This window comes from Heloderma suspectum, chromosome 4 (genome assembly GCF_057233095.1).
Source record: "Heloderma suspectum isolate Gila_16-S chromosome 4, 16-S_ref, whole genome shotgun sequence".
Taxonomy (NCBI): Eukaryota; Metazoa; Chordata; class Lepidosauria; order Squamata; family Helodermatidae; genus Heloderma; species Heloderma suspectum.
The window spans coordinates 87342044-87368825 of record NC_139461.1 but is presented as its reverse complement, the minus strand read 5'-3'; the positions used below and the strand labels follow the sequence as shown (position 1 = coordinate 87368825).

General features: G+C 44.1%; 1 protein-coding gene and 1 pseudogene across 4 annotated transcripts in view; both read right to left on the bottom strand.

Annotated features, from left to right (window-relative positions):
- The window catches only part of LDLRAD4 (low density lipoprotein receptor class A domain containing 4), a 439787-nt gene that overhangs the window by 235140 nt on the left and 177865 nt on the right, over positions 1-26782 (bottom strand). For all 4 annotated transcript variants that reach the window (XM_084849936.1, XM_084849937.1, XM_084849938.1 and 1 more), the window contains one exon: positions 25729-26229. In XM_084849936.1, the coding sequence (XP_084706062.1) occupies positions 25729-25768 (40 nt within the window). In that variant the 5' untranslated portion in view covers positions 25769-26229. The remainder of the gene's footprint in view (positions 1-25728; positions 26230-26782) is intronic.
- LOC146347127 (signal recognition particle RNA) lies at positions 16664-16933 on the bottom strand (annotated as a pseudogene).

Sequence of the window (26782 nt, the reverse complement as noted above, 5' to 3'; positions counted from 1 at the left end):
TATTTCTCTCCCCACACCAACCCCTTGACTAGCCAGGCCCCCACTGCAGCCATTAGGTGACTAGCCACATCCTCCATGGGAGTCATTTTGTGGTGGTGCCCACCGCAGTTTCTCAAATTCCCAAATGTGCCCACAGGTCCAAAAAGTGGGGACCCCTGGCTTAGAGTATTCAGGTGTGGAGTAGCCTGTGGTGGCATCCTATCAGAAATTCTTTTATGGGGGCAGGGGAGATACTCTTGCAAAGAAAGGTTCCACCAGTTGGGAAAGTTACCCCCCTCCAAAATCCGTAACAAGGTTAAAAGGAAACAAAAATCACATAGGTACTTTGTTTATTGAGTGTTTACTTGAATAAATTTACTTTGGAGAGATAATTCATGATTTTAAAATAACAAAGGCTAGAAAAATAAAGCTTAGAAATTATTTCATCTATGTGTAAATGTTTGCAGCCACGTTAGAAATGCAGCCATTAGAATTAAGAAATGAAAACATTGGCAGGATAGTATCTTTATTAGAACCAACTGAAAAGTTACAAAATAGACAGCAAACTTTGCAGAACTGTTCTTTAGGATGGATGTTATGATAAATAAAAATAGCAAAAATAAGGGGGCTTGGGGGGCATAGTAGAAAAGCCTCAGTGTGGGCCGTGGTACAATTTCAGAATTAAATGTAATTTCAGCATTAAAATAGGGTTTTTTTCTTTCAAGATTCATGAGATTGTATGTATCGGACGGGACTGTGATATCTGTGTGGGAGGGGGCCTGTGTTTAAAGTATGTACTGGGCCCCCAAAATGATGCATATTAGCATCATATCTTTTAGGAGTATAGCTTATGTAACTACAACAAGCAACTGCCTTGCAATATATTAAACTGGAATTACCCCTAATCCAGGAAGGACTGCAACCACAGGATGAAACCTTACCAAAGGTTTTGCTGTATAACTGCATAAAGATTAAATGAGGTCAACAGTCTTTTTTGTAACAGAGGAAGCCAGTAATGAATGAATGGTCAATCTTTGTTCATAATGTGGCCAAGACAAAACAAAACCCTTGATTTATTTCTGTTTTTCCAAACATTAGAAGAACCCATGTGAGCCAAGCATGTTTCCTTCCAGTAATTCCTCCTTGAAGTCCTGGCTATATCCCTTTGTGCAAGCAGATCTTACCCCCCCCCCCCCGGCAAACTGCACCAACCCACGTTTCAGTTTCTGTCACAGAGAAAACATAACATTGTGGCTGTGCTTGCAGCCCTCAGTGTTCTGGCCTTAAGCCATGAGCGTAACCACCTTAAGTGCTGCCAAGCATCACTTATTATTAAAATTATTATTATTAAAGACAGAGATAGAGGGAAAGAGGAGACACTGGTAGCCATCATAAACTGAACTTCCCTCAGGGTTGTACTGAGAGTTGCCACTCTTGCTCTCAAACTTAATTAGGGTGGCCAAAATTATTTCCAAAACAGAAGAAATGCATCACAAAAAAGATGACAGCAGACGACAGCGATTTCCAGAAAATTTGCATATGCTAATTTACATTTATAGATGCACATTTATAAATAATTATTATCATTTAAAGGGAAATACAGCACAATACATATGGTGAGTTTTTAACCAGGTTTTGGATCTATCTTATGACTGACTGTTTAAAATTGTTTCTAGATATATGTAGTCTGTGTACGCATGCATGCTGTTTGTTTATAGGTTTTATTGAAACAGTTTTACACTTTGTATAATGTATTTTTAATGGTATTTAATGTTTGTAAACTGCCCAGAGAGCTTCAGCTATGGGGCTGTATAGAAATGCAATAAATAATAATCATCTCACCATAGTGTAGAACAGTGGTCTCCAAAGTGGGGTGCGTGCACCCTATGGGGTGCACAAGACGACCCATTGGGGTGCGTGAGCTGCCTGATAATTGAGCAGCCTCCCCCTGCCATTGTGTGCAGCGATGGGGGTGGCAGAGGCAGCAGGATGGGATGGGAGCAAGAGGGAAGCTCCGTGGCATTTCTCTCTCAGCTCCAGTCCTATCCTGCCTCTGCTGTGGCCACTGAAAGCAACTGTGCCAGTCTCTGCCAGGCACGGCAGAGGAAGGTGCAGTTGCTTGCTCAGCCACAGCACCAGAGCCGCTGCCGTCCTGCTGAACAAGTGCAAATTTGTCCCAAATTTACGGACCTTTTCTGTGATGACAAGTGGCTGTCCGTAGTATGCTACCTAGCAGATATTTTTGAAAAAATAAACACACTTAATCTGTCCCTTCAAGGTAAAGGTGATGTTTTAACAATGAGTGAGAAAGTAACTGCTTTTCGAAAGAAACTTGTGCAGTGGAGAGAGCATTTTGAAAATGGATGTCTGGAAATGTTTCCATCAGTATGTGATTTTGTTGTCAAAAACGCTGTAAGTGTGTCAACTATAAAAACTCTCATATCTGCACACTTAAAAAACTTGGAAATGGAATTTTCTAACCTGTTTAAAAAGCTTCCAAACGAAGAATTTCAGTGGGTTTTCAACCCATTTGTTAAAAATATAAAAATGTGACACCTTCCAATTACAGTAGTTTGCAAGAACAACTGATTGACATCATGGAAGATGGAAGTTTACTGGCTGAATTTCAACAAAAACCTTTTCTTAGTGGGTGGATGGGATTGACAAATGAGTATCATGATTTAGTAAGCGCAGCCAGTGATGCCCTTCTTCCATTTGGATCTACGTATCTTTGTGAGGTGTCTTTTTCAGCTATAACAGCCATTAAAACCAAGTATTGAAATAAATTGAACTTCGAACCAGACTTTTGAATTGCTGTATCACAAAGAATTAAAACAAGATTTTCAAAAATAATGAAGCCTATTCAATCACATTACTCTCACTAAAAAATATTGTTAATAATAATATTTTTAGTGAGAGCAAAATGGCTTTTTGTACTGTTAATAAATTATTTTAAAAGTATTATTTCACCTTTATCTCATCCCTTTTAATTTCTATTTTTGTGTATGTTTTATAATGTGCATAATATATTAGTACAGTAGTACATGTATATAATTTATAAATAAATATACATATATTGGGGGTGCGTGCTCTTTTTTTTTTTTTTTTTTACTGATAGGGGTGCATGATCAAAAAAGTTTGGGTACCACTGGTGTAGAAGACTGTGGCCAAGTGACCTGTGTGCCTGCCTGTTCAGTCTGCTGTCCAGGTGCTAACAGTTGAGGGGCAACAGTTCTTATAGTTCTTTATCTTTAAACCAGAACTGAAGAGGGCAGCCCATCAAACAGAGGATTGTCCTCTGTAGAAGAGGGCACATGGCCACCCTAGCTGAATCCTTTCAACCAGGAAAGCTGACCTGTGCACAATGGTGAGGAAGAGCGGGGAAGGTTTGCAGGACAACTACTCACTTATACTTTATTTTAGAGTTTTATGGTGAAGCTCCCTTCATGCTAAATGGTGAACTCTACACACCTCTGTTTTAACTGAGCTTTAAAAACAAGGCTCAGAGAGAATGGATCTAAAAAGGATCGAGAAAGCTAAAGCAAACTTTTCTTAACCTCTTTTTTTAAAGGCAAAAATATTTGAAATTTGCTTTATGGGGTTTGTTTTTAATCAGCTTTTAGATTTCAAAGTGCTGTTAATTTTAGGTCTATCAATAAAAAGATTCAAACTACTCCCTTTTCAAACTAAGGTTGGTGCAAGGAATGCTGCTGCTGTGTTCTTCATCGCTCCAGTACAGAAGGTGAAATGCGGACCAAGACCTCCTGTCCTGTACTTCCTGCAGTTTTCATGGTAGAATACCAAGAGCGCTAGGCATTTAATGCAAAAAAAGTAAGTTTCTAGCCTTATCATTCCTGAGGGTTGGAAATATGATGGCAAAAAAAGAAAAGAAAATGCCATACCCGACTGAGAAGGATGTGGCAAGTAAATGGGCATATTAATTTCACTTCCATTGTACATGTTAAGACCACAGTGGACAAGAGCTATAGCTCAGTGAATTTGCCTTCAGAGTGAGCCTTTTATTTATTTTTCTAGGCCATGACAAAGATAAATTTAGGGGAATTTAGGAGAGAAAGCAATGGCCAGTAGCTTGACTTAAACTGCCATTAATAAATGAACAACCATTTTATTGTATTGCCAATTCCCTCTGTAGCATTAAAAGGTCAAGAGTTTAAGTCAACTTTCTCTCAGCTTTCTGCCCTCCGTCCTTAGCACTCCATCGACAATATTTCTCTTTAGGGTGAGTTCACAATAGGAACCAACCTGCTATATTTTAAAGCGCTACTGTGACTGCAGTCCAGCCCTGCCCCTTCCAGTATTCCCAGAATTCCAATTAAACACTAAGTACAGGATGCTGATAGAACGGATTGGCTCCAAGAGCCATAATAAATTTCAGAGATGTCTGCAAAGCGTGAAAGATCCAGGTGCCTCTCTTCATTTCTCTATTCCAGAAAGTAAGTATGATCATTAAGCCTGCCTGGGATTTACTGAGCTTGCAAATTGAATCCTGAAAGAGACTATCTTCCACAGTAAGCAAAATCCTTGATAATGGTAAGTTGCCATTGCAGGAGAAATAGAAAAGAAAAAGTCTTCATGTGTCTGTTCCTTCACTTTTCTAGCATTCTTCATGATGCTTCACACAGCATTGATTATACTGGCTGTGTTTAAATATCACACTACACCACAGTTCAGCGTGATATAAACAAGCTGTGGGGGGCTCACGTGCTACTCCTCCCTCTCCTCCTGTCATAGGGACAAAAGGATTTGTTAAGAAGGTTGGGCTTCTTATTTTGGTTTAACCACAGCTCAATGTGTTGCAAACATTAACTATGGTTTGTTTAAAACAAGATGTCATTAACTATGGTTAGTTACAAGCTGACCTCAAACTGTGATTTATGAAGCTGTCTGTTTAAAGCAGCCATAGTTAACGTTAACTGAAGTTCTGGGTCCAAATGACACAACACACTGTGGTTAAGTGAAAGCAAACATTTCCCTATGGCCACATGGGATGAGGGGAGGGGAAAGCACAAGAGTCTTGAGAGTTTGCTGTGACCCATTCACATTACGCTAATCCTTGATTTATGGTCGTTTTTGAACCCAGCCATTATGTTTCAATATCCATGACCATAGTAAACCTTGTAAAGGGCCAATTCCTTGCAGGACAATATTATTATTTTGAGGGGGAAAAGTTTACTTGTTTTTTCTTGATATTTGTTTTGTGCTTTGAAAAAAAAAACCTTTGCTACGCCAAAGCTTCTCTTTTATCACCTTCTTATTTCATCTCTTTCAAGCCTGATTCACACAACCATGAATAATATTTATTTCAACCTCTATTAATAATTAATCTGGACTTTTGAATTATTCGAAATCCACACATCCTGATTTGCCTCAATTTTGGTCAAATTAAATCACGGCCCCCTTGCAGCCTTCTAAAAAGCTGCCTTAAGTGCCATTTTTCTTGGCTGATAGGCAGGGTGCAAATCAAATCAAAATCAACCAAAAGAGTAGCCAAGGGACCATCATAAAAAGGGCTGGCCCCCTCTGCCCCCTCTAATTTGAGGACTGAAGGACTAGTATGCAATCTACCCAAATTAACTGTCAATTTTATTTTCAGGCTGAACAGAAAACCCCAAGAATTGTTTTTCATTCTCTAGGGGAAAAAACAAACAGACTATCATATTTTCAACAACCAAAGCCTTGCAAATATCAGGACAAAACCACATGTATTCCTTTACACCTCCCACTTCTGTGCATCAAGGGTTTTGGGGGGGAGGGGGCTGGGTGCTGAGCACGTAGGTGAAAAAGCAAAATCATTTTTTTTCCTCCAGGAAGTGGTGGGATTTAATGTTCTCACTGCAGTGGATAATGTAGATGGTGAAGTGGGACAGGAAGCAATACTTGACTGCTGCTAAGAAGTGACCGGGAGAGAAGAGGGGCCTCATGCTGTTACTGGTGAGTATCACGAGATGGCTGTGGAGGCAGGTGGCTGCTGGCAAGCACCATTTGGCTTGGGCCAGTTGCATCACTGGCTTGGTCCTGTGCTGGATGTTGCTGGCCAAACCAGTTGTGGTTCCAGTGATGCTCTGGGGCTCTTGCTGGTAACAGTGTGCCTCCCTTGGCTGCCACTCAACACAAGCAGCCCAAGAATACCTTGTGCCTCCACTTCACTGGCTGCATCTCCCTCTGCAGCAGGAGGCGGAAAGATAAACTGATTCTCTAGATTGGCAATCCAAAGCAGTGTCCTTTTAGAGGCAATGAATATAGAAAAGTTTTACTCCTCCAGTCTCTACATGCTGGTTAAAGTAGCAGAGCAGTACAGACGGGAACAAGAAGATAACAGATTGTTTTGAACAAGACAATAACAGGAGAAATGTTATCACAAAAGTTGAAATAAATTAATCAAGTAAAATGGCTCTTCTCAGTAAACACAGTCACTCTGATAATGGTAAACCATGTGGGCAGCTCCAAAATGTTTAGAAAATCAGAAACCCAGATAAATGGCAGTACAATCTTCACAAAACAGCAGTGTCATAAGGGACAGAAAGTCAGTTCCAAAACCCAGGAAATCTGGATAAGGGAAATTCTACTGTACCTGTGAAAGTCAGTCCTTCAGGGTTGGCAACCTGTTGTTTTGGACTACTGCTCCCATAAACCCCAGCCATAATGGCTAAGAGTCAGGGATTATGGGAGTAATAATCCAAAACATCTTTATTATTCCTTTATTACATCTATATCCCACCTTTCTTCCATTGTGGAACTCAAGGTGGCTACATGTGGTTCCCAGGTGGTCTCCCCTCCACACACTGACCAGACCCAAACCTGCTTAGTTAGCTTCAGCAAGGTGGCTGCTTCATGTGCCTTCAGACTATGCCCTGGAAAGTACCAGGCTGCCTACCCCAACAAGAAATACTGCAATTAAGTAAAGTTCTTTCATGAACTGAAACGAGCTTTAACCATTGCTTTGGAATAGATAATTATCTGAGTTGCATCAAAATGAGGAAGTATAATCCTTCCCTCAAAATCTACAAGGTGATTAAACCCATAACCCCCCCACAATCCAGAACCTACTAAAATGAAATACCAAAGAGTATAGAATAGAAAGTTATAGGTGTCAAAGTTTGCTGTACATGCATACATACATACATACATACAAAGAGGCAAGAGACTAGCTGTATCCCTTCACAAAGAAGGTAAGTTATGCAAACAGCTGTACGCAGTGCAGTGCAACATGAGATCATCAGACAAACACATTTAATCTCCAACATCAGCAGAAGAAATTAAGGGAAATGTAGCTTCTAAGTACCTGCTTAACATACTTTAAACAGCAAAAAGCAACACATTTAAGAAAGGTATGTTCTACAGATGCCTACGTAGATTTAGTGTGCTGACGTTATTTTAACTATAATGGTCACAAATTAATCACTCCACTCAATCCACCCTAGCACACAAACTTAGTTTTACCCTAGGTGTCAGTTTCTTGGGACTGAAACAATATCATGTTACAAAGACTGGGTGTCCATATATGTGTTTTGAGCCAAAACAATTTCAGGGTATGCCACACATCCATGCACCTGTTAATGTCAATTTCTGTGCTCTAATCATGTGAATTTTACTACTTCCAGCACCTCCAGCTGTTGATCAGGAGCAGATGTGGAGCAGCCAGAAGGGAAATCTCTCAGAATTTCAGCATCACTGATCAAAAAGTGGCAGTGAAGAATCATCTGGGTCCCATAGGAAGCCAATGCTTAAGAGCGCAGCAAAATAATAGCGCTGCTTGTTACCAACAAGCAAATAGCATAGCAATGTCACAGTTATCTTTTGGTACTGATTCTCTTTTATTCTTCAGATAAAAATCATTATCTCATTTGCCCACACTCTGCTCCTCTGAAGAATTCCCCTAAATTGTCTTATGTCAATATACACTTTACCCACATTGGATTTAATTGTTGCTTATTCAACATAACTGAATATGAATAATAACTTAGAGTACTTCTCTGTTTCCTTTGTGGCACTGCCCAGTTGTAATACATGACAGAGGTGGGCAAAAGGTACATCTTCAGATATTTTGGAGTTCAACTTCCAGAAGCTACTGTCAGCATGGCCAATGGTCAGGAATGCTGGAAGCTGAAGTCCAAAACATGGAGATGTACTTTCTACCCACCCAATATGTGGGACTAATGACCATAAAGCCAACAGCAATGCCAGAACAGGCTTCTAACAGTGCATGCGGACTACTGAACGTCACCTAGCCTTTCAGGTCTTCTGAGTCAGGCTGGCTTTTCTGTTATAGCACCTTAGCACCACTGAGTCTCTCCACCCAGTTTCTCAAGGCAGCAGGAAAGTATAACTGCCTACATCCAACAATTAAGTAATAGTGTGTTTGAGCTGATGGAAGATGACACAAAAATTCACCTGTAATGCTTGATTATGTCTGTGTCACACATGCAAATATTCGCTTGGTGTTACAAAACATCAAGTGATGAAAGCGCATGTACTAAGTCACCCTTAGATTACTCAGCTTTGTACAGCCTTACAGTCATGTGGAGAAAAATAATGTGTGAAATGAAGATATAATATATACGGCAGATCATGAGATTGTAGTGACTCCTATTTTCCCAACTTACCTGTGATTACCTGTGAAAAGGTAATCACATAAGAGGAATATTTTTCAATCCTTCTCAAGTACTTTTCTTCTCCATGCTCTGAACCATTTTTTTTTTAACCTCACTTCACCTTATTCCCCTTTCTGTTCCTTTTTTAGTATCTAAAATAGAGTACCAGAACCTGTTCTTACCCTCTGTAGCACCAGGTCAAGCGCAGCCACTAGTGATTGAGTGGGTTGTTAAATAAAGCCGGGGCAATTTCAATATTAATTTGATTTGTAGGGAAACGCTGTAACAAACCAGACACGCAAAATGCACCAGAAGGGCTTTGTGACATACATGGATTCATGATGACATATCCATGTGCCATCAAGGTGTAAATGTAAAGCTGCCCTACAGTGACATTTATAATCGCCTTTGCAGCCTTTAAGGTTTATAAACGTCACAAAGGCTTGCTGAATCTTCCAACACATTTTGCATTCAACGTTTTCCCCCCTCTCTGTCCCAGCTGTACGTCTCTAATTTCTAGATCTGTCAACCAATTAAAGATTTTAATCAATTAACTGTCTGGCTTCTAAGTGGCTAATCAATTAACCAATTACATTTTAAAAATTCACACACTGCAAGACCTCAATTAAGGTGCCTTGTTGAGGCTTTGAAGAAAGAGGGCAATTTCTCCTAAGTGTTATAACTCACAATTCTGAACAACTTCCAGAACTTTGGGTGTAGACCAGAGGAAAAAGGCCACCTTTAAGCTGAGTTTTCATCAAATTTGCCCCGTATACTATGCCTTCCACCCACGCAACCCCTGTGTTGCTGAAAATTCCAGATGGAGTAGTGGAGTTGGCAAACCATACATACAAAGGCAGATTGCTACACCACATACACTGATTCATGTTGACATATTTCTGTTGCAACCCAGGTGTAAACGTAAAGATAGAACTGAACTAGATGGTGCATCTGTCTAGCATGCACAGTGACGGATCGTTCCATAATCTCACATTACAGAGCTTTTGCTTCTTGTCAGTCCCAGTAACTGGGAGACAAATTTTAATTTGCAGTTAGAGCTTTTGTTGATGAGTTTTTACAGAAAGTGGCCTTCCCACAGCAGGGCATCCTGGCCCTAACATCCAGAGCTATGTACTGCAAGGATCACTATCACCATATTGTGAATCCACCCCTTGTTTCTGACCCACAGTGTTTTGACAGGGATCCCCATCTGTACACTCTGAGGGGTTCCTGGCGTTGACAGTACTCTGTCTGGAATTTTCTGCAGCAAAAGCAAATAGAGGACAGGATATGGGTCAAAGTTAGATGGCTAAACCTACCACTTCCTCTCGCACAGAGAGTAGGAAATGAGGACCTGCTTCAACTCCCATTTGCAGCAATCCTAGTTTAATGTAGTCTATAATAAAAAAGGGGATATGTATCTGTCTATTAGCATCAAGACCATGAAACCTAGACAGTTAAAACTTAGCATGGATACTAGGAGGACTCTAGGGGTATCCACCTCAGGTTATTTTGTTTTTTAAATGAAATAATTAATTTTAATGTGTCCATGTGCTTAAAGCCTGCAGTACCATCTTCAATAACTAGGTGACAGACTTCCCTAACCAGTCCATAGCTTTGCAGTCCATACAGTTTGAAGTACGAATGGCGCAGGTGCCCGATTCTGCCTGGGAATCTGGCAACACTCTCCCCGCGCCCCTGAGCCATGCTCACCAAGCCCCTGCCCCTGCCTGCCCCCTGCCACGCTCGCTGACCCACCTGGACAACAGCGTTGAGCTCCATGATCACCATTTTTCAGAAAAAAATCATACTTGCATATACACAAAATGGGGCCATGAATAGCCCATATGGGCAAGATTACAGGCAAGCAAACGCCTGTAATCTTGCCTAGATGGGCTATTCATGGCCCAATTTTGCATATATGCAAATACAGTTAGGGCCAGAAATAATGGAACAAGGATAACTGTTTTGGCAGTTGGCCTCTGTACGCCACCACATTGAAGTTGAAAGGAAACACACTCAGATGGGGGCGAAGTCAGGACTTCCAGCTGTAATTCAAGGGGTTGGACAAAAGTGGGGCACTAATTCAGGAAGTACAGCCAGTGGCATACACACACACCCATCGTTGGTGGCGCATAAGTAATGGAACAAACCAACATCATTTCAGACTTAAGGATCGCCTTTAATACCTAGATATAAATCTTTTGCAGTCAATGACTGCCTGAAGTCTGGAACCCATGGACATGACCAAATGCTGAGTTTCCTCCCTCGAGATGCTTTGCCAGGCCTTTACTGCAGCTGCCTTCAGCTGCTGCTTGTCTGTGGGTCTTTCTGCCTTCAGTCTTGTCTTCAGGAAGTGAAAAGCATGCTCTGTGGGGTGGAGATCAGGTGACTGACTTGGCCATTGAAGAACATCCCACTTTTTTCCCTCGACAAACTCTTGGGTAGCTTTTGCTGTATGTTTTGGGTCATTATCCATCTGCAATATGAAATGGCGTCCTATCAGTTTGAATTCAGCTGAATCTGAGCAGAAAGTATAGCCCTATACACTTCAGAATTCATCCTGCTGCTTTTATTAGCAGCAGTCAGGTCATCAATAAACACCAGTGACCCGGTTCCATTGGCAGCCATTCATGCCCATGCCATAACACTGCCTCCACCATGTTTGACAGATGATGTGGTATGCTTTGGATCATGAGCTGTTCCTTTCCTTCTCCATACTTTTCTCTTCCCATCATTCTGATATAAGTCAATCTTGGTTTCATCAGTCCAAAGAATCTTATTCCAGAACAGGACAGGCTTTTTAAGGTGTTTGCTGGCAAAGGCTAATCTGGCCTGTCTGTTCTTGAGTGTTACCAGTGGTTTGCACCTTGTTGTGAAGCCTCTGTATTTACATTCATAAAGCCGCCTCTTGACTGTAGATGTTGAGAATGACATGCTTACCTCCTCAAGAGCATGACCTGGTTCTTGACCTGGCTAGATGTTGTGAAAAGGTTCCTCTTCACCATGAGCAGAATTCTGCGGTCATCCACTTTAGTTGTCTTCTATGGTCTTTTGCTGTTGCTGAGCTTGCCAGTTAATTCCTTCTTTTTCAGGATGTTCCAAACCGTTGTGTTGGCCACTCCCATTGTTTTTGCTATCTCTCAGATGGGTTTATGTTGTTTCCTCAGCCTAATTATGGCCTTCTTCACTCACATGGACACCTCTTTGGACCTCATGTTGGGAGTTCCAGTGAACAGCTACCAAATGCAAATGTAACACTCAGAACCACCTCCAGGCCTTTTATCTGCTTGATTGGTCATGGGGTACCCAGGAAATAGGCCACACCTGGCCATGCCGCTGCTTGTCAGCTATTCGATCCATTACTTATGAGCCACCAACAATGGGGGGGGGTATATGCCACAGGCTGTCCTTCCTGAATGGTTAGCGCCCCACTTTTGTCACACCCCTTGAATTACAGCTGGAAGTCCTGACTTCGCTCCCATCTGGGTGTGTTTCCTTTCAACTTCAATATGGTGGTGTACAGAGGACAACTGCCAAAACAGTTATACTTGTTCCAATATTTCTGGCCCTGACTGTATGTGCATTATCACGATTGCCATTTTATTTTTCAAAAAATGGCAACAGCAGAGCTCAACGAGGCCACCCAGGTGAATGCAGGAGCTCCGTGAGCGGCAGGGAGCTCAAGAGCTGGTCTAGGTGCACGCAAGTGGGGGCAGGGGCTGGGTGGGTGCCTGGAGAACCCAAACGGGGGGGGGGGACCTGCCGATCCCTAGCCAGAGGAGATTAGTAGGTCATTGGGACAGAGTTATACGCCTCTCCCATTCTTTCTGCTATGGAAAATTCCCCTGTCAGAGGAATGGAGTGAACAGACTCCTCCTTCAAGGGGCTCTAGGGGCACACCATGGCAAGGGCTGTGCCCACGCGTGTCAAGGGGTGGCTTCACTCAGATGCGGCACAACGTGCCAAACTCTAATAGCTGCATAGGTTTTCTTGAAGGCTTCTCTGTATCAAACTAAGGGCTATTCCAACCTGTGCAAAGCCGGGTTCATTCCCTGGTTGTAAATATAATAAAGGTTGTGACAGTATTCCAACCAATATTGGCACCTGCCTCTTAATTGTTGCTGCACGTAGGGATGTATGAAGGTCACTTACCTTTCCGCGGATTATGTTTATGGTGGGGGGGAGGCGTTCCGAGGCGATCCGTTCCTCCCTCCCGGAATCCTCGAATGGCCGGCTGTGCTCCGTGGAGCAGCTGGCCAGACCCAGGCCAGAGCTGTCCACAGCCAGATTTCCAGCCGCAGAGGGCTGTGGGTAAAAAACAAAAAAACCGCGTACACAAATGGCGGCGGCTACGGCCGCCACCATTTGCGTTCCTTCTTTTTGGCCATCTTAGTCTACGTAAATATTTACGTAGACTATTATGGCGAAAATAAAGGGGAATGCAAATAGCGCCCACTACGCTATTTGCGTTCCCCTTTATTTCCGCCGTAATAGTCTATGTAAATATTTACGTAGACTAAGACGGCCCAAAAGAAGGAATGCAAATGGCAGCGGCCGTAGCCGCTGCCATTTGCGTATGCGGGTTTTTTTATTAACCCAGCCATGATAGGCTATGTAAATCTTTACGTAGCCTATCACATCTCTGTAAAAAAAAAAAAAAAACCCAGACTGCAAATGGTGGCGGCGGCGGCAGCTGGTCGGAAGACCAGCCGCCGCAGCCACCGCCGCTGCAGCCACCACCGCAGCCGCCACCGCCCGGAACATCTGCCCCAGGTAAGTCTCATCCCGGGGGGGATCCGCAGGGGGGCGGGGGGGCAGGCCGTTCTGCCACAGAATTCGGGGGGCTGAATGCACTGGCATTCGGCCTCACCGAGATCCATGGCGGAATTCTCTGACATCCCTATGCTGCAGTGACACATCTCTTTTTGTATAGCCATCAGGACAAAAGGATGCAGCACGCTACCACAATACATAAAATGGATTCCTTTTTGACCCAATTGCCTTGTGAACCAAATTCTCTGAGAACTGCTTATAGGGTTTAAAAAGAAAGGAAAAAATCTCCCAGATTACAAAATGTTGATCCACTCTAGCTTTTAGAACCTGCATTTGCTACATTTATTACAGTCTGTTGTGTCTTCTCTCTGATACCATAAGAAACACATAAAACAGTTTCTTTCACCACAGTATTCTTCTGGCAAGCAAACTGCATTTCTCCAACAAGCAAAATATGCATTCCCTTCACAGGTAGAATTGATCCCTTAAAATAAGCCACAATGAAGTTTCACTGAACCATTTTCTCATTTTATTGGCAGGTCCCATGTCTGTCTAATGTCTTACTTGGAACAACTGAGACAATATTTGTATCACAGCACACAGAGCATTTCTTTCAAGATAAACAAATCAAGTGTAATAAGACTCAGGAGGAGAGGGTGGGAAATAGTGCGTCATCTGCAATTTCCAATTTTTCCATTTCAACCAGGAACTGATTGAATACACAGCCGGGCTGCATATTCATCTTCCGCCAGTGTAAATTACTGGTTTGTATAGTCTAAGCTTCCAGGATAAACATACAATTTCTGAATCACTCATATCCCAAACAAATATTTCATGCTTTTCTGAGCCACTACCTTGCCCTGTTTACAAAATTCCATCCCCCACTACCACAGCCTATATACAAGCTATCCACGTCCAACCGACAGTGTACTAAACTGTTTCACTAATGTTGCTCTCAGAAGCACTGATTATGCACAGATGTTTATTGCAAAGACAAATTCCTGGTGACTGTGATCATCTTTTTTAAAATGTTGAATTCCTTACTTACTCTACAAAGCTGCCTTTATGACTGGCCCTTAAATCAAATGGGAGTAACTTGAATGAGAGCACAAATGTCAAAGCACTCAGAAAACTGGCCGCCCTCCTAAAAAATAACAAAATCATAATAATCCAAAATTAGACAACGCAGCATTAGGAAATAATCAGAACAGGAACAGAATGAAAGGCTCAGTGGACAGCTCACACTTCCCTGGAGTTTCTCTGTTCTTTCCTGTACACCATCTGTTCACATAAATCCACACTCTGCCAATTATTTTTGCCATCTTTGTTTTATTCAAGCAAACTAATACCTGTTGAAATAATATTAGAGTAGCTTCAGACACATCCCCCGCCCTGTCAAGTGAGGTGACATTTTTACAGTCACTTCCTGCCTGATCCCATGCATGTTTATCCAGAAGTAGCACCCAGTGAGTTCAACGAGACTTACTCTCAAGTAAGTGTGATCTGAGTACACAAGCTTGCCTTGGAAGTTGCGCTTTTTGACTCAAGTGGCCTTGCCCCATCATCCCCAGATAAGGTGCTGTGACTGCCCGGTATCATTGAAAGGCCCTTTGAACATGCTCGTAGGCACTCTTCTTGATTCTTACTTCTTGATACTTACTTACTTCCAAGTGTAAATATGGGGGGGGGGGGAACGGAACATTAGCATGCTTCAGTCTTAAGTCCTGATCACCTTTCATGAGAGCCCCTGTGAACATGCTTGCAGTGCATTTGGCTACTTGTTGTGCGACCTTTTAAAACATGAAACAAGCAAACAAGCCACTAGTCATTTTGGTGCATAGCTGCTGCACTGTTCCAAAAGATGGAGTCAGAAGGGGAACATCGCCCTTGGCATCAGTGTATGGAGCAAATTCAGAGCAAACAAACTCTCTGCATTATATATCTACAAAACAACTTACCTTTATTTGTATTTATTTTTGTGCTTGCAGCTGCCTCCAGAAGCCCTTGTTGTCAGGCACATGTTTTGGAAACCAAAGGCAGAATTGACTGAAGTTTGCTTAGATGCAAAATTACACTGTCACAATCCATAGCTCAGCAACAAAACATGTACTCTGCATGCAAAGACCCCCAGGCTCAGTCTTCAGCATCTCAGGAGAGGAAACATGTTTTCCCATACAAGCCCCAAGGGTTTTAAAGATCCATCCATGATCCTCTTCTGCGAGTGCTGTCGTTCCATGAACTGAGAGCCAAACTACATGTCGCTTTTAATATGTAGCTGTCTGTTCTTTATTCTTACACAAAAGTAAGTGCAGGGACCTGATCAGGACTCTGGATTGGGAAGTAGGGGGACTTTAACTCTTTGCAACCTGCACCTGCAAATTGTATAGAAAAAAAAATGCCCCTTAGCTTCAATGGCAGCTTTTTCCCTATGCAAACTGCAGGTGGGGCCCCAATCTGGACCAGAACCACAGTGGGAGGAACAGGGTAAAAGCCCCCCTACCACCACCACCCATGCTAGGGTTCTGGTCTGTACTGGGTGTTTTACACTCACTTTTGGGTAAGGAAAAAGAACAGAAGTAGCTGCATTTTACAATTAAAAATGAGATTTAGTTTGACCCTAAGATTAACTTGTACCTGTGTTAGATAAAAAGTCCTTGCTTTCGGTTTTAGAAGAAAAGAATGCCAGGCAGGCAGCAGTGGATCCAACACTATTTTATTGAACGTTTTGCAAAACGGGTGCAGAGCAGTCTGGATCCCGAGACACGTGTGCAAAAGCCCTTTATATCATATCGCTTCTATTGTTCTTACCAGTAACCAATGAAACAGTTAGTACATCGGCTCACTAAGTCAATATCCAATAAACAGTCACTATCAGCTTACCAAGCTGTTAGTCATGAGCGCGTCAGTATGATTCCCTTTTTGCTCCGCCTATATTTTCCCGCCACTCGGGCTCTTACGTAACTTGAGACGCCAACGGTTATGGAGTCTCCTTTTTTCTAACAATTCCCTCCTTTAAATCTTTATTCACGTCTTAAAGCATTTAAAACGGAGTTTCTTTATCAGCACAATAAAGCAAGAGCATCTGTTTTGACAGAGCGGTTTCAATTAACCGCTGGGATAAGCCTCTAGCGCAGGGGATAATGCAACAACCAAATAACACTAAAACTCCTATCATCACTACAAGCGAAATAAGGATTGAGGCTGCTAGGTGTTTCCATTTTCCAAACCATCTCTCTAACCAGGCAGTCACGGGGTTGTTAATCCCTGAATTCTCGGCTAATTCTTCAGACAAGGCGGTGAGGCCCTGCAAAGCCCTTGTTACTGTGCCATCTGGGGCAGTGTTGTTAGGGATGAAGGTGCAACACCGTCCACCTAGCATGACACAAACCCCTCCTTAGGCAACCTGGTGGCCCCCGGCTCCCCGGGGACCGCCATATTGACGCCGAACTTAGTGAGGACACCTGATCGGCATAGCCCACTGCAGCCCAGAACTCCTGAGCTCACGCGATCCGCCGGCCTCAGCCTCCCGAGTAGCTGGATTCCAGGCTCGCGCCACCGCGCCCGGCTGCAATGTGTCCATTTACTAGAACCCACAAGCTTTACACACGAGTGGCTGGTTGGTCCCACCAAATAAGGCCCCTCCCACCCTTCCTTTAAAGCTTCTTTATTCCACTTTTTCAGCAACACCTCGTCTCCCGTCTGGAAGAGATGGATAGGTGCATCTAACGGCAGTCTCTGAAACGGAACGGAATAAGCTCGTAGCTGTAAAAGAACAGACTATAGAGAAGTCAACTGATCCCTTAGCATCTGATCACCCACCTCCCACTTGACTTCCTCCCTCCTTCCGCAGTGTACCCGAGGCGGGAACCCAAACATCAGTTCGAAGGGGGGCAATTTTATGTCCTTTCTTGGCATCCTTTGAAGCTTCGTTAAAGCTATTGGCAGAGCCTCAACCCAAGTGAGCTTCACCCCTCGTTGGAGTTTGGTTAAAGTCTCCTTGAGGCTCCAATTGATTCTTTCAACCTGTCCACTTGCCTGGGGCCTCCAGGGGCAATGTAAATGCCACTCTACTCCCAGAGATTGTGCCAGCCCCCGTGTAATAACTGAGGTGAAGTGTGAGCCCTGATCGGACTCTATAACTTCGGGCAGGGAGAACCGGGGCACCACCTCCTGTAACAATTTAGCAACAACAGTTTTAGCTTGGCAGTTCCTACATGGAAACGCCTCTACCCACCCTGTCATTTGACATACTATTACAAGCAAATACCTGTAACCCCTACATGGTGGCATCTCAGCAAAATCAATCTGCGCCCTCTGGAAAGGACAGTAGGCCCATGGTCGCCCTCCTTTTGGAGGAGGGGGTGCCCTGGGAGGGTTGGTTTTCTGGCAGACTTCACAGGTTGCGGCTAGTCGGTGGGCGCATACAGTTAAGCCAGGGGAGACAAACAGCCTCTTGCAATAGTCGATCATGGCTGATGCTCCAGGGTGTCCAAGAGAATGGTGAACTTGCTCTAGAACAACCCTCTGCAGGGTCTGTGGAAGAAGCAGTCTTCCATCTGTCATCTGGATCCATCCGTCATCGCAGGGACTTATTCCGTGTTCTTGTGCCATCCGTAACTCAGCAGGGGAGTATGTGGGGCGCTCTTTTCTTTTGGGTAGAATGAGGAATGTTCCTTGGATTCCCTCTCTGGCTGCTCTTTTTGCGGCCTCATCTGCCTTCTGGTTGCCCTGTCTCCATTTTTCCTCTTTTTCTTTCCCATGGGCTCGGACGTGGACAACAGCTACTTGTGAGGGTAGCTGGAGGGCATCCAGAAGATCCACTATTAGGCCGCCATTAGCCACTGGAGATACGTTTGCTGTAAGGAATCTCCTCTCTTTCCACAGTTGCCCATGAGCATGCACAACGGCGAAGGCATTTTTGCTATCGGTATAAATATTTACTCGCTTTCCCTTGCTGGCTTGCAGGGCTCTTGTCAGGGCTACCAGTTCAGCGGATTGGGCGGAGAAATGAGGAGGCAGCCTTTCCTCGCGCACACTCTCCTCTAGAGTAACGACGGCCGCACCTGTGTAGCGCCTTCCATCCAGCATATAGCTAGATCCATCTACAAACAGATCTCTGGCTCCCTCTATTGGTTCATCCTCAAGGTCTGGTCGGCCTTTGGTGTCTAGGTCTAATACTTCAAGGCAGTCATGATCTGGGAGTCCTGATCCGTTTGTGCCCAGTAATGTTGGCAGTAGTGTGGCGATATTAAAGCTAGAGCAAGCCTTAAAAGTGAGGTTTTCGTTTGTTAGTAAACCTATTTCATATCGGGAATGCCGGGCTGGGTTGAGAAATTTGCTTCCTCCTCCTGATCCCAAAATTTGTGGCACTCCATGCGGCACCCAAACTTCAATGGGTCCTCCCATTGTCATTTTCTCGGCTTCGGTACAAATCAGAGCTGTTGCCGCTACTGCCCTCAGGCAACTTGGCCATCCTCGCGCTACGACATCTAGGACCTTGGAATAATATCCCACTGGTCTCCAAGAGGGCCCTTTTCGCTGGCAAAGCACTCCCAAAGCTATGCCCTTATTTTCATGCACATAAAGTCTAAATGGCCGGCTGGGATTTGGTATGGCTAGAGCAGGTGGTGACACAAGAGCAGCTTTAAGACTGAGAAAAGACTTATTCATTTCCTTAGTCCATTTCCATTTATCCAGTCTATCTTTCTGCAGCGCCTCATACAGCGGCCGCGCTGTCTCCCCATAGTTTGCTATCCATAGTCGGCAGAATCCGGTCAGCCCCAGGTAGGCCCTCAATTCGCGGGGGGACTTAGGGACAGGAGTGTCACGGATGACTTCAATTCTTTCTTGCCCTAGGCTCCGAGTCCCCTTAGTTATGTGGTAGCCTAGGAATTTTACAGTTGGTTGGGCCAACTGTACTTTTTCTTTTGACACTTTATACCCCCCCCCCGCTAGATAGTTGAGGAGGGAAACCGTCCCACTCAGGCACGCATTCTTGGCCTTGGCTGAAATCAGGAGGTCGTCACAGTACTGGAGGAGATGCACCTCTGAGTGCTGCTGGACCCAGGGTTCGAGATCCTTTTGGAGCTGCTGGCCAAAGACCACCGGTGAGAGATTCAGCCCCTGAGGGATGACTGTCCATGCTAATTGAACTTTTGACCCCCCCTCTGGGCTTTCCCATTCAAAGGCGAACAAAGGCCTTGAATCAGGGTGGAGGGGGATGCTGAAAAAGGCGTCTTTTAGGTCTATGACAGTGAACCAGGCGTGCTCTTCCGGAATTCCTACAAGGAGGGTGTGTGGGTTGGGGACCACAGGATGGGGGGCCTCGATCTGCTGATTAATGAGCCGGAGGTCTTGCACTAAGCGAAAGCCCCCCCTCCCCTTTTTGGCACAGCGATGATGGGCGTGTTATAGGGGGACATTATCTCAATGAGCCGGCCTTCTTCTCGGAGCTTTGTTATTACTGGTTGTAGGCCCTCCTTTCCTTGGCGGGAAAGGGGATACTGTTTCACATGAACAGGCCTTGCTCCCTCCTTGAGGGGAATTTTGTATGGTGCTGCCGACTTGGCACGAGAGGCCCCTCCAATCCCGGCCCAAGCTAGAGGGTTGACTCTGTTTTCTATTAGGCTCCAGTCCTCGGTGGCCTCTGGGGTGGATTCTTCTGCAACCTTCAAAAGGGCCATTTGGTAGTTACTACTCTGCTGTTTAGGGAGCCGTATCTCCATCCTTCCGTCAGGAGTAAAAGCAATCTCAATTTGGAGTTGAGTCAATAAGTCCCTCCCTAGCAATGCCACCGGACAGGAGGGGGTACAGACAAATGCATGTTCTAGGTGTGTTTTCCCAACCTTGGTGAACAGGGGACGAGAGAGGGGCACTTGGGTTGCCCTTCCCTCGACCCCCATTATGGTGGTGAACCCCCCACCTCCCGTTGGGGGCTCACTGAGGGGGAGGACGGACAGGGCGGCCCCTGTGTCCACAAGGGCTTTGTAGGAGCGGCCCCCAACCTTTATTTTGACCATGAGGTCCCGTCTTGCCTCAGAGACGGCAAAGAGGGGGCTGGGCCCCGGTCTGTCCTAATCTCTTTCCTGTTCATACAGAACTCTCTGCGCTCCTCCCGTATTTTCCCCTCTCTCTTCCTGCTTCAAAGCCTCACAGTCACGCTTCCAGTGCCCCATTTGCTTACAAAAGGCACATTGATTTTTCCCCAGGGGAGATCCTTTCCTTCCCCCTTTCCTCCCCTTTCTAGCTCCCTCTTTGTCAGGTTTAAGAACCGCAGCAAGGAGCTTGGCCTGCCTCTTGTCTTTTTCTTTTCCTTCTTCTTCTTCTCGCCTCTCATAAACCTTTTGAGCTACTTCAACTAAAACTCCTAGGTCAGCTGCCAACCCTCCTTCAACTTTTTGCAACTTCTTTCTGATGTCCTGGCAGCTATGTCCCATGAACTGAGTCGTGAGGATCCTTAAATTATTTGGATCATTCAAGTCAATGTCAGTATATTTAGCGAAGGCTTCCCTCAGCCTTTGGAGGAACACGGCAGGAGGTTCGTTTTTGTCTTGCTTTAGAGTCAGGACTTTTTGCAAATTGGGGACCCTTCTCGCGGCTTGCTTCATGCCTGCTAAAATGAGTCGAAAATAGTCAGCATGTAAGCGTCTATGTGCCGCTGTGGCCACCCCCCAATTGGGTCGCCCTGTGGGCAGAACCTCCGCCGTCTCCTCCTCAGTTGCCTGGGGATTTTCCTCCCTATACTTGGCTCGTGCCCCTGCAAGGATGGTTGACTTTTGGCTGAGAAAACAGGTGTTCAATAGCATTTGTGTATCGTCCCATGTGGGGTTGTGAGTAAGCCTCACATTCTCCATCAGAGACAGGAGTGGCCCGGGATCCTCTTCAAAGGAGGGGTTAAATTGTTTCCAATTATACAAATCAGATGTTGTGAATGGGACATAAACAAACATCGTCCCTTGAGGATGTTGGGCGGTAGGGTCGGGGACTTCTCTGATGGGGAAGGTGAACTTCACCGGTGGTTGGGGGTCCTTTCGCAGGTTGTAGTTAGGTCCCCCTTTTGCCTCTCTCTGTAGGACCTCCAATCTTTCCTCTAGGGAATATAGACGATCTTGGAGAGTGTCCTGGCGTTCAACTAGAGGGGTGGGGTCCTCCGGTACTATTTCATGAGAGGAGTCCTTCTCGGGGGCATCTAACCGCTGGGCGGGCCCCTCAGGAGAGGGTGGTGGTTGCAACGAGCGCCCTGCGACGGCTGTCCCATAGGGAGGAGGAAGCAGTAGGTCCTCCGGTGCCGTGGCCACGACCCTGGGTGGTCCTTCTTTTGGTGGTTTCCTTTTGACCACCATGGGAAGGGCAAGGGACATGCATTTAACAACCCACGGAGCAGGCCTGCCGCCAAGGGGCACACAAGTTGCCCATGAATCAATATAAGGGAACTGGTCCCAACTTCCCCTCTGTGCTACTATTGTTCGCACATCAGATACCAAGGTTGGGTCAAAAGACCCCTCGGGTGGCCATTTGGGTTCTAATATTGGCCATTCCCGTGTGCAAAAAAAGACAAGACGATCCTTTGTCATCTTAGTTCCATAATCCTGCTTAAAATGTGACCAATTGCGCAAACAACACTCCAAGGGCATATGGGACTTCTTCGCAGACTTAGATTGGGACCCGCCCATGACGGTGGGAATTTCAGTCAGCAATTCTTGCGCTTCGCCCTCCTCTGACCTAGCCCGTCTCCGGGGTAAGGAAATGCAGATCGGGGCTCCCCACTCGCTTCGCCCGTAGGCGTCTCACACAATCACAAACACACCACCGTCCCGCGTTTATCCCCTAATGTAAGCTGTTTCACTTACCCCAAAAGCCTCTTCTGTCCCGCCCGCAGCTGCGTCCAGCTGCTTATTGATCCACTGCCGGTGCCTAAAAAGAGTGATCACGTCTCCCTCTTCCTCTGGCGTTGGTCCCCAGGCACCTCTGCTGCCACCGTCGTGAGGAGAAGGCAGTGTAAAACAACCGCCTGTGGCCACTTCTCCTCCGCGGCCCCTCGTCTCAGCGCGAAGGGGACGCGCCCCGAAGCAGGATCCGAGTCACGGCACCAAATTGTTAGATAAAAAGTCCTTGCTTTCGGTTTTAGAAGAAAAGAATGCCAGGCAGGCAGCAGTGGATCCAACACTATTTTATTGAATGTTTTGCAAAACGGGTGCAGAGCAGTCTGGATCCCGAGACACGTGTGCAAAAGCCCTTTATATCATATCGCTCCTATTGTTCTTACCAGTAACCAATGAAACAGTTAGTACATCGGCTCACTAAGTCAATATCCAATAAACAGTCACTATCAGCTTACCAAGCTGTTAGTCATGAGCGCGTCAGTATGATTCCCTTTTTGCTCCGCCTATATTTTCCTGCCACTCGGGCTCTTACGTAACTTGAGACGCCAACGGTTATGGAGTCTCCTTTTTTCTAACACCTGGAGCAAAGTATTTTCAGTGGTGGCTCTGGAGCTGTGGAACAGAGTCTTTCAAGAGGCCCCTCTATCTTCTCCATTGGTCTCATTTTGGAGATAAATGATTGTATTCTTAGTTGGCCAGGTACTTGGGATTTAGCTGGAATTGTGCTTTCGTTGTTGCTTTGTTTTTTAAATTGTTTTATTAACTTGTTTTAAATGTATTACATTTTAAAACTGTTTTATTGTTGGGACATTTATTCTCAACTTCCTTGAGAATGTTTGTGTTAAATTTAGTGGCACAGAAATATGATTTAAAAAAAATATCTGATGAAAAGAATCGGAGCTGGGAAACACCTCTAACCTGGCCTTGGTGACCCACTGCCTGTCGGATCAGAGAATCTGACTTCCCTCCATATGCCATGCTCCATTATAAAAGGGGGCTGGACATGCTCATGTATTTCATTTCTTATGGGGAAAAAATCAAAATAACAAAAAGGAATAAACCAGGGTTTTTTATTTTGTTATGGACAGAATTCCTTAACTGCTTAGAAACATATTTTGATATGGAAAGCGGTATATAACTTGATTAAATACATTCCTATATATGGACAATCCATTAAAAATTCCTGGTATAACCTCAATCACAACTCCACGCACAATATCAGAAGGCTTGTCCTATGCATTTCAGCATGAAGGTATTGTGTGTCTTTACTGCCACTACTGATATCCATGTAACAGCACAGCTACTGATGAGGGCGGAAGCTGAAACATTTACCTTAATATATTTTTGAATAGTCCGTTGTTAGTCTTTCTCTCTTATATGGGTGTGTTTCTAATACATTGGACTTTGAGAAATTTTAGCAATGTGAACACAGCATATTATGACTGCTGACATTCCAGAACAGTCATTCTAAGAGATTTAAAATTGCCTGGATTAATGACCACTGAGAACAAATTTGATTTAAAAATAAATTGTTCATTATTTTACCAGATATAAATAAATACACTGAAGAGCCATAATAAATTCAGTGCTAAAGAATAAACAAGGCTTGATTTGGGCCTCAGTTACTGCCCTCTGCATCTCAAATATAAGTGGCTACAATAATAAAAAGTACTGTTCCATCACTACGGCTGCAATCCTATATACATTTATCAGGAAATATGGCTCAGCTGCTGATTGGAAATAATAGCTTTTCCTTGAGAGGAGAGAGTGCAGAGCATGGGGAAGAAGCTGGCAGGCTGGATAGGGAACCGTAGGGCCTGTATCTGGCCCATGGGCTGGAGGCTCCCCATTCTTGCCTTAGATAGTACATATGTCTTAACTTCAGTTTCTAGGATTCTCCTGAAGGCTTGAGGCTCATGTGCCTGCAGTATGTACAGGTGAGCGGGAGTGAATCTGCTACCCCTAAGGAGATAAACAGATTAAGTTGTTTCACAGTGTAGAGATCAAAATGGTCAACTGCTAATATCTGCAGACCCAGCTGCTATTAAAGGCTCAGTGAAGCAAGGACTGGTCAAAAAGCTGGTAATCCTAGATATGCAACATAATGGTCTGGAGAGGGACTGTAGCAGAGCACCAAACTGTGACCAAGACAGAGGAGTGCAGTTTTTAAAAGGGTTTGCAAAAATGTGACATAGTTCATGGGCATTCTTTAAAATGCTGGCACGCTTTTACCAAAGCAGATCAGATACTTCGTACTTATTTGTGTTGCTATGGTCCTACACAACATGTCAAGATCTTCATTGTCAGGATTTTGTTTTTTAACAACAGAATTCTAGCTGAGTTTTACAACCAGTTTCTATTTGTTCTTAGCTTGTTAGAGCAATGTATCTAGACTATAGTGGTGTCTCTACTAGAATTTCACCAGAGCACGCTCTGAACTAAAGAATGTAACCTTGCATGCTATTCATTTCCTTTTATTGTAGGGTTCCTAAAAACCCTGAACCAAACAAACAGAGAAGCAAACCACAAATTTAAAACATGGAGCATTTAAAGAAGTGAAACCTATCTGCCAAGTTCACCCACATATGAAGAATTTTTGTCTGAGCTTACAAGTTACACTGTAAAACCAACATGTTTTTCCAAGTGCCCTCAGCTGACGTCCAGAGGGTCACCACATGCTGTTGCTCATAGTTTCCCAGGCCTTTCTGGCCAACAAAAGAAAACAAAGGCTGAAAACTCTGACTGACAGGGTGGGTGATTTGTCTGTAATACCTATATTCCCAATCCACTTATTCAACAGCATATTGATTACTACAGTATAAATGTATGGATTGCAGCATTCAGATCCAAGTAACCAGGTGAACTGCACAAGTCTTCCAGAGTTTGGGGTGGGGAAGGCAAATTCTCCAAGTGATGTTTCAGAAAAGTAGATGGAAATTACTGCATTCTACTATTTTTCCTGCCAAATCTGAATAAAAATGGCTGGAGGACTGAGCACAGGGGTAGTTCCCCATTCCATTCTCCACGCTTAGCCCACATAGCACAGAAGTATAATACTTTTTCTAGCTGGACCATTAAAGAGAAATGGAAAAACATGAAGGGGCCCATCAATGTGATACATGTGTACACCTCATTATTATAATCAAGTACAAAAAGTCTCATAAGAAGCATACCTTAAACTGCAACACTAGCATGTAAATGTAAACACAGGTGGCAGAACTCTCATTTGAACGAGCGAGACACTTTCAGAGATTTAAGGATCCTGAGGAAAGGGGCCTCAGAACAAACATGCTTGTACATTGGTTGTGCCTGCACACAGATGTTGTTTTTGAAGGATCCAGCAGATAGTTTACAAGTCCATATGTCATACCATGATCAGGATCAAAACAAATTACAGAAGGGGCTGTTGTATACAAACACAAATACATTAATTTCCAAGGAAAACACAGTTTGTCTAGAAATCACAGCAAAGTCCTTACCTGTGAAAGCATTTGTGGCCTGGAAACCAGCTTCCTGCATACTGCTTTCCACGTAAAGCTTGTGATTCCAGTCTTAAGCTGTCCTTTCCAAAGGCAACTTCTAGGGCTGAAGCTGTCAAGTTACTTCCATCTTCGCCTGTCAATGTCCATTTCTTCCCCCCAATCCAGCATTTGGCATAATCCAATTCCCACCTGTTCCCAGGTCCTTTGAGCCCTAGGTAAAAAGGATGCACGTCGAATTCAAGTGGCAAGTGCAGGTCACTCAACCGTCCTGCCAAAGAATTTCGGCCACGGTGTCCCAGTAAAGGAAAGCAGTCATTCCACACATTTTTTAAAAATGTGTTGGTTTTTCTTCTTCAAAATTTAGTTCTAATCCTCTGTTCAGAGAACATCATTGGTTTTGTTGTTGCTTTGCTTGCTCACTTTCTTTCAGATTCAGCCAAATGGGGTCGTCACTTGTCTTCTGTGTTCTCTTTGGGCTTCCCCTTCCCCTCAAGTAAGCTGAGAAATTAAAAAAGGAAAAGATGTTTCCTGATAACTAACAGCATGGTTCACAACATTCAGGGAATAAGAGCAAATCCGTGTACATGCATACACATAGCCCCATTTAGTAGGGATTGATTCTGAACATTAAAGGAGACATCTAGAAGGAAACATTCGCAATTTTGCCAAGATGGAAAGTGTGACCGTACAACCCTTTGAAATGCAAAGAGAGACAGCGCTGAAGATGCCAGTTGCATCTCTGAACATGATACAATTTACATTTCAAAAGCCATATTTAGTAAAGATGGGGTAGCAGTACAAAAACAACACTGCAGTTAAAAGAGAAAAGTTGAAAAAAAAACTTCTCAAGGCCCTTAAATCTAATCTATCATTATTATTTTATCAGGTCTCATCATTACCATTTTATAAAACTGTATTATAAAATAGGAAGCGAAATATGACACTGAATGCTTAAAACATTTACCTTCTGAGGTAAAACCTCTGAGAAGTTCTATATAGAAGGCCTGAGAATTGTTAGTTTTATTACAACCAAAGTTACTGAAATTTATTT